Source organism: Ciona intestinalis, unplaced genomic scaffold, assembly GCF_000224145.3.
Source record: "Ciona intestinalis unplaced genomic scaffold, KH HT000437.1, whole genome shotgun sequence".
NCBI classification, from domain to species: Eukaryota; Metazoa; Chordata; class Ascidiacea; order Phlebobranchia; family Cionidae; genus Ciona; species Ciona intestinalis.
This window is the reverse complement of record NW_004190758.1, coordinates 1-8,586: the sequence shown is the minus strand read 5'-3', so window position 1 is coordinate 8,586 and position 8,586 is coordinate 1. Positions and strand designations below refer to the sequence as shown.

General features: G+C 38.9%; 1 protein-coding gene across 1 annotated transcript; it reads left to right on the top strand.

The window, feature by feature from the left end:
- The first annotated feature begins 4,252 nt into the window (after positions 1-4,252).
- On the top strand, positions 4,253-8,320 carry LOC100181211 (zinc finger protein 271). The gene is made up of 15 exons (XM_002123274.4): positions 4,253-4,369; positions 4,436-4,505; positions 4,584-4,762; positions 4,902-5,028; positions 5,104-5,147; positions 5,243-5,295; positions 5,356-5,511; positions 5,578-5,640; positions 5,710-5,879; positions 5,957-6,175; positions 6,618-6,722; positions 6,787-6,962; positions 7,034-7,241; positions 7,317-7,428; positions 8,031-8,320. The coding sequence occupies exons 5-15, from the start codon at positions 5,122-5,124 to the stop codon at positions 8,303-8,305; spliced, it is 1,563 nt and encodes a 520-aa protein (XP_002123310.3). The 5' UTR covers positions 4,253-4,369; positions 4,436-4,505; positions 4,584-4,762; positions 4,902-5,028; positions 5,104-5,121; the 3' UTR covers positions 8,306-8,320.
- Positions 8,321-8,586: the final 266 nt, after the last annotated feature.

Sequence of the window (8,586 nt, the reverse complement as noted above, 5' to 3'; positions counted from 1 at the left end):
AATATTTTCACCCTAAAATCAACTGATAAATATACGAGCGGGCTAAGATGTAAAACTTTTGTAAAAAAAAGAAAATGAAATAACTATAAAATCTCAACACTAATTTAACGATCACATTTTTCACATTCTATAATAACAATACAAACACAATACTAACCTAAACTAAAAAAGTTCGGCTTACTAATGCAATAGAACCATCTTCTCGCAGTTTACTACGGAAATGTTGAACTACAAGCTAAAAAACTCCCCCCTTGACGTCCCATGATCTTTACCTACCTCTACATTTTGTCATTCAGTCGGATTGCAACTAACACAATTCGTAAAAACTGAATTTATCAGGTTTCGGATGAGAATTTTTTCAAGGTTAGCGTGTTGTTAATAATTACTAAAGGTATCAAAATTAATAGTTCAAAAACTTACTACTGTATTTGGACGATTATTTAAAAAGAATTCTTTCTTATGTTTATGCCCATTCTGGGGGAACAGCGCCGATATGTAAAATTGAAAATAGAATAACTTTAAATTTAAAGAAACATTCATTCAGTTACTTTTCGACTTTAAAATAGATATTGACAAAACGTAACAGCGACTGTAACACTTGTATCATTCTATTCCGTGGTACTTTCGGTTAATATAGGATACTGTTAACATTAATTCCCCTATTTCCGGATCTTGTTTTACATAAATAAAAACTTTTTGAGTCGTGGGAATGCGGTCATGCAATTCTGTATATATTCTTTGTTTAGTACCAAACGGGACAAGAAAAGAGAATGAAAACATGTCCCACGTCACCCCACGCTACTATGTGTTATACTAACTCGTATGACATTACAATTCCAAACACACCTCTAGATCTTTGGCCAAATTTACAGCTCTAGCTGGATCTCAGTCTAACTAACATATATTCTTCCGGCCGTTTAAACTGACCAAAATCTCTTCTTTCCTATTTCCACCTCCACTCTCTATAGGCTACATGCCGTTGTGTCGCTAGTAAGCGAAAAATAACGTAACCTGACAGCCGAATAAAACCTACCACGATCTGGAGAAAAAAAGTATGCGTGGTATCAAGAGAAATCTTGAATCTTGACTATAGGAATTCAACAATACCTAGATAACTCAGACCAGGTATTAGCTATTGTGATCCACAATCCCCAAGATTATCAACTGCGGCTCAGCAACTATAACCAACGAATAATATAAATACAGAGTGTTATAACGCCACCCGACGGTAAGTTAAAACAAGGGAAACAGATTAATCATAAGCACGGGTGACAACACTATCAAAAAGTAAGAAAAAACGGTAAACTACAAATGGTAACACCGATGCCTGGTTTTGAGTATGCAATTCATAGTCTAATAATCGAATCTTGTTCTAGGCTACACAGCACTGGTACGGTTTACCACAGTGCAGTTTACGTACAAACAAGAACAAACTGCACCACACAGCAGTGTTTTGTCATCATTTTTAACATAGCGGTATAAGTTTGTGGCAGCAATGTTCAAAAGGAAAAAACATCACATTGTCGAAATAATCAAAGTCGATCACACTGCAATGGTTTTGGACTTGAATTGAATTCATAGTGAGGTGGGGAAAGACGGGACACCTTAGAACACAATATTCAAATATCCGGATCGTGTTTTAAATAATTAACAGTTGGTTATTGAAGTCGTGATGACGCGGTTTTATATTTATTTCATTATTCTTTGTTTACTACTAAATGTAATGAAATGATAAAAATGAAAAAGGTGTTCTATTTTCCCCTCACCCTGGTATATGAGGTATGTTTTAAGGCAGACGAATGGTTTTAAATGTTACACCATTTCTCAGCCAGGAATGCAGAGTGAGACACCTTCCTACCGCAAACGCCGCCTCTCTTAACATTCTCTCTCTCTTCTACACAAATTTTGTAAGTAGTGTTGTTATTAGCAGAAACGGAATCGCCCCGGGCCTCCACAGTATTTACTGCTGTGCATATACCACTGTACCAGTAACCACATTTAAAGTTGCTGATGCATATCCATTATATAATAAAAGCTGCGTTTTGCACACCTGAAGTATATTTTTATAACCAAGCCCTTTTATCGTGCACCAAACTGTCCCAACTCCAGGTTTTAAAATAATAACTGAAACAGCTTACCACTTTCTACAGTGGGGCACCGACCAAAACTTTCTATAGTGGGGCACCGACCAAAGCACATATGTACTGTAATAGATTTTTTACTCGGTGTATTTCAGTTTCGAAAACTAATTACAATCAGTAGAGAGCAAATGTGCAAGTGGAAATAGAGCTCTTATCACAAAAATAGATTTTCTGTCTCGGGTAAGAGTAAACAAAGAAATTCTAGCACTTACTGTGCGCGTTTGGCTTATAAGCTAATCAGCCTACTTTTAATGTCAACATTAAAGTCGTGCACCAACAACATGAGTCGCAACATCTTTAAATAACATGAGTAATGTTGTTGGTAAAACAGGATACGTTAATAGTTGGTTTAAAGTTAAACAGTAAGGTAGTTTGATATCCAAGGGAGCATTCATTAAAATACAGATTCCTTGTATTGGTTCCGATACAGCTTTTTGTCCCATTTGTTTAACACCACATGCTTACTATTGGACAGAACGAGCACGCCCAACGTACACACACACACTCGCTATAGCACGTACTTCTACAGTATATGGCCCTATGCGCGCAATAACGATCACACGTCATCCAAACCAACCCTAGCCAAGCGAAACGCCTGTCTGCGAAGTTGCGCACGCATTTGTGTGTGCGATTTTAGCCCTGAAGTCGGCAAGCCATAGGCATTTCCTCCAAGAGCAGGACTGTTGGAAACCTTACAAGGCCACCGCGGAAATGTGTGATGAATACTACATTCCCGACTGTATTGAAAACTTAAAGGCAGTTGAACGGTGCTTGAGTGAAACCTGTATGTAAGTGCTTTTAGCTTGATGCTCCGCGAGACGGATTCCGTTCCTTCGTTTTCGTTGTGAGCGCCATGATGGTGTTGAACCGCGTCGAGTGAACTGAAAAACAACGAAAAAGGCAGCTGTAATCAGCAACGCCATCTCACACGGAAAAGCAGCGCCTACCATATATGTGCCGCCTAACTTTAGGTATAGATTACAGTTGACCAATCAGTCGTGCAACGTCGTTTTAAATCTGATCCAGCGATAGGTTAGTGTGCGTATGAAGTGCTGTTGCCAAGTAACTTAAATCCTGGCGGACAAAATACAAAGCATGTACTTTTAACTGTACTAAGCGAGTGCAAATAAGATGAAGTAAAGCCCACAGAGGGGCAGGTGAGAAACTGAAAGTCTTGTTTTAGAACCACCCATAGTTTTTTGCGCAAGTTCATGAATCAATACGATTTCGGTGCTCTATTATGTATATGTTGGTGTGTTGGAAGCGTGATAGCGATTCACTTTTATTTGCTCTAGGCGGAGGTGGAATTATATAGGACAACGTGCGTGTATAGCCTAGACACAACCAACATATTCTACGTGCGGTTCTTGGTTTAGTTTACAGTGTCTTGTGTAGTGCACATTTAGCAGTGGTGTTCGTAATACTACTGGCGTATGCGGATATAGAGGGTTACCAACTATATTGCTAGACATATTTTAAACCGAAATAGTTTTTATTACTAGAAGCAAGGTAAATCAGAGTAGTGTGTTACAAGAGATTTTAATTGCTGTGCGCTACCATCACATACTTTAATTCAAAACGTTTAAAAGCGCAATGCCTGTACATTCTCGTGGTCTAGACAAAAAAACGAATGAACGTTTCTCTTTTCCACGTGTCAGAAGTTACACTTTTGCCGAAGGACGCATGAATCACGACCAGGAGCCAGTCAACTCAGGTTTTTAGTGTACAGCTTATGTTTATACAGCACCAAATCGATTTCTTTGTTAGTCTCCAGGCTTGGCGCACCTTTTACTAGACTCTTTACAGTAGGAATTAGAGGCAGCTCTGTTCATGCTTTTCGGCACAGAATGTGCGATCGCTCATGCGTAAACCAGTTCTATATTGAAAGGGCGTCGTAGTTTTCTGTACCACTTCCTATTGATTTCCCCATTTTTTTTTACTTGTGCTGCTTACTATGTACATTTTAGCAAAGCACCACAAAGGAAATGTGCCCGAACTATTTAAGGCAATTGAACGGCAATTAGTTATCAATTTACACTACAGCCTACTTACATTACAATGTTATATGTGTAGTTAGCTGGAATAAAGTTGTACTTTAAGGGTTACAGATTGTTAATTGTTTGACTTGGAGTATAATTTAAGCATTTCTAGCTCGTGTGGCTCAACTTGCTTAAAAGCTGTTCATTTATACACAAGACTCGTTACCCAGCAACATGGAAAATAATGAGGTGAGTTATCGCAGAAACGTTCCTACTAAACCTTTTACAGTGTTTTTTTTATCTTTCAAATTACAGGACAGTGAAGTGCCTCAGCCTGACACAAGTAAGCCTACAAACAAACGAACAGACAGCGCTGAACATGCAGGTATGTGTAGATCCATGTGTACAAAGCTAGTTATTTCAAGCATGACACAAACTGATCGGAATGTATCACCGATTATAGAAGAGTTGAGTTCTGTAAGTCGTGAACAACCAGTAGCCGGTTGCAGCACCTTCGCCATGGCAACTCCAATTGGAAATCGTAAACCATTGAGGAGAAAACGTAAACCATCTCGCTACCAAGATGCAATGTTTGATATTCCATCAAAGCTAATGAACATTAACCGGGAAATATCAAGCGAGGTAATCCTGGTACTCCTGTATTCGTTTTATTATCTTAAAATGACTATGTGCACTATTGGCGCAATTTAGTCTCTGGAGCAACAATGTATTTGAAAGAATACTTGACGGCTCGTGATATAACTTCGCCAATCGTTCGTAGGTATTTGAAGCCTGTCAGAAAAGTACTAAGACGCCTAAACCGAAGCCTGTGCGGGCAGAAAGACTGGACAAAATAGAAGAATGTAGTGGAACTATGGAGTGCCCACCAAGGATATGCATACCAGAAGGTTGGTATACTTTACACATAACGAGCGCACTAATGGTGACGTTTAGTGTTTTAATGTGTTCCCCATTTTTCACAGAGGTTGGTGTAGGTTTTGATGAAAACGGCCACTTTAAGTTCAAGGTAAGCCGTCGATGAATTATTTAAAAGGCGCCTAACAACCCTGGAGCTCGTGATCACCAAGCACGTTCCACCTAATATTGCTTTGACTTTTACAGGTATGCAAGCAACATACTATACGGAGAAAGGGCAGTGGCCTGGCCTCGTACAGGTAAATATAAGCAGTGTCACTATGATTCGAGACGCTCGACAATGTGATTGTTACATATAGGTGTGATGTGTGCGAAATGGTGTTTCCTCGCTCCTTCAAGTCTTCGTCGCCATTATGAACGAATTCATATTAATCCTCGCTTCGTGAAAAACAAACGAAAGAAGGATCTCGACATATTAAGCAAGATAATAGCACAGCAGAAAGCATCCACTGGTGGTATATACTAATACATTATTTAAAAATATGGATTTTTTAAGGGTAACAAATAATTACCCTTTAAAGGTACAGGAAAGACGAAATCTCATGTCGAGTTAGGCAAAAGTAACAACAGCAAGAGTAAGAAAGGTAAGTCTTCTCATAGTATTAATCGTAATAGGCTTAACATAAGCAGTGCCCATAACCATATACTCATAGTCGCAGGCAAACCTAGAGTCGATGGAAACGAAAGCAGTAATAAGACAATTGCTTCCGACGGTCCCGAGGGGAACGAAAACGACCCTTCCTATTATCTCTATGCTTGTAAAATATGCGTCAGACAGCAGTTGTTTTTTAAAGACAAAGCTGGCATCACGGCGCATCATCAGGTAAATTCATATACGTTTATCATATGTACTCCTCTGCGTGCAAACTGCAAACTACTCCTAAAGCTTTTTTTATAAAGGCAAAACACAGCAACGTGGTTCGCAAAATGGTGAACGCGTTCAAATGCGAAACGTGTGAAAGGACTTATTCCACACGCCATGAACTGCGCCGACATAAACGAAGTCACTCAGGGGAGCGACCTTACGCTTGCAGATTCTGTGCGAAACGTTTTCCAACATCCACAAATGCGAGAAGGCATGAGCGAACGCATACTGGTGACCGACCCCACGTTTGTAAAGTAAGTTGGTATATACAGTACGGTGGGGTAAGATGGGACATGTTTTTGTTCTTTTTAATCGTCTCATTCGGTTGTAAACAAAAATATTTACCGAATTATATAACCCTATTCTCACGACTTTAAAAGAGCGTTTTTATTTGTTCAAAATAAGATTAGAAAATATGGAATTTTGGTGCGAACGGTATCCCATCTTACCCCACGTACTATGAAAAGCAATTTCAATTTAATACTTTGTGCTGGGTGGTCTGGTGCATTATTTGTCTTCATTTGTAACACATACCGCTTTAAGAAAACGTGAGCACTTATAAATAATAACAAGCACAATATCATGGGTTTACTGTGTGCAGCTACGTAAGTTATCACTTTGTGTTTATTATCTAAGAGCAACATATACGACCAACAGCAAGCAACGTATTATCGAATTTTATATGTATTGTTACAGGTATGTGAGAAGGGTTTCATCCAGAAAAACGACATGGTCAAACACCTTCGTTCAATCCATAAGATGAAGGTGACGAAAACTAAAGCGGAAAGAGCCGAGAAGAAAGTAAGATTTAGACGAAATATGTTTGGAAAGTTTGCTATCTGTAATTAATGAACGACATGCGCAGAAAAATATAGCGAAAGAGAAAATACCAAAATTAGTTCAACAACCGAACAAGAACGAGGACAAAAGCAACCGTTTTGAAGAAAACATCGACTTTGCTGCTTATCTTAATCTTGATCGCTTCGAAAAGGGATCTTTAATGGGTGGAAAGAGCACAGAGCAGAAGTTGTATAAGCAAAGGTTGGAATTCATGATAAATTTTTTTTCCAGTATCCATATCAGCCCAGGTTAATTGGAATATTGGTGTACAGGAACGGGAACGATCGGTGTACCGTTGAAGAAAGCGATAATCAAGAGCATGTACAGAAACCTTCTTCATCTGATGCAGCATCAGTTGTTGCCTCAGAAGACACAAAAGAAGAACCACTGCGACAGTTCAAATGTTCGGATTGTGTCAAGTCTTTCTCCAGCGATGTAAACTTACGGCGCCACTACAGGCTTAAGCATGTTCGAAAAAAAGTAAGCATGTTATTCACACCCTGTTTCTTCTGTTTCTTTTCAATTCCATCAAAAAATGATCATTTTCCGTATCAGATCGTACGATCAACCGTACCAGTGAGCATGGTAGTGAAAAAATACAAAATCCAAGACGAATTGAAAGAGACGTTGGATAAGGCAGCAGTTCAAACAAATAAGCCTGCACCAGGTAATAGATTTATAAAGTTACTTTCATAGTTGCCAGACAACTAACAGACGTGCACCGGATAGCACATAATGTTGTTCGATGTAGAGCCGTACAACTTACGTGGAAAAGTTAAGGAAGTTGCTCCTTGCTGTAAATTTGTACGAACCAATCATTTCGTTTAGCGCATGCTGTCCTACAGAGTCAACTGTAATCTAGCAAAACTTTTCATAGTTTTTTCGAGTAAAGCATGCTGACTGTTTTGTTTGTGTTAGTTTGGTGAAATTGCTGCGGAAACGACTTGTAAACATGAGTGTTTGTCTGGAATAGTATAGTAGGGTGGGGAAAGATGGGACACCTTTAGCCCATAATATCCAAATATCCTGATCGTGTTTTAAACAATTAACAATGGTCTATAAGAGTCGTGAGGTTATAGTTTTATAAATCTTTGAATGTTTCTTGTTTACTATTAAATGGGATGAGAAAATAGAGTTAAAGATGTCCCATCTTCCCCCACCCTACTGTATATTAGTGTAAGCTGCTAAAGTTGTTCAGTGACACCTAAACTTAGTTTATGCATTTAAAATCGAATAACTTTGTAATAACCCACTCGTTTTATTTCGTAGTTGTGGGAATCGTATTCAAAGAAACAAATCTAGCAACTAACGAAGAACCTGCACATGTAATCACGGAAGAAAAAGAGAGTGATCTAAAAGACGCTGTCCCATCAACAGAAGCTGCAGTGGTGGAAACTGACACCAACATTAAGCACACGGAGGAAAATCCGCCAGCAGAACAGGCGGCCTTGTGTACACTTCCTAAGCCGAAACGTGTCAAGAGTGGATCTAAATTAAACAGCATATTGGAGCGTCTCTCTCACCGTCAAGAGCAACAAAAGTAAGTTGATATTGTATGATCGTAAAAAGTTTGTGGCGTTGCTAATCTTTGTTAAGGATTTGTTGTGCCCTGGTGTGTTCTACTTAGGTGTGTAACCTTTTCCGATTACCTTAAATTTTAGGCATAAGCCTGTACCAACCTGTTACAAGTCGCTCGTGAATATACAGCGTTTAGCTCACTCGCATTTATCAGCTCACAGCCAGTGATTGAATTACGAGGATTTATTACGTAATTGGCCGCTTAAAATAAGCAGCCAGATAATGCAAAATGCACTTAAGATGACTT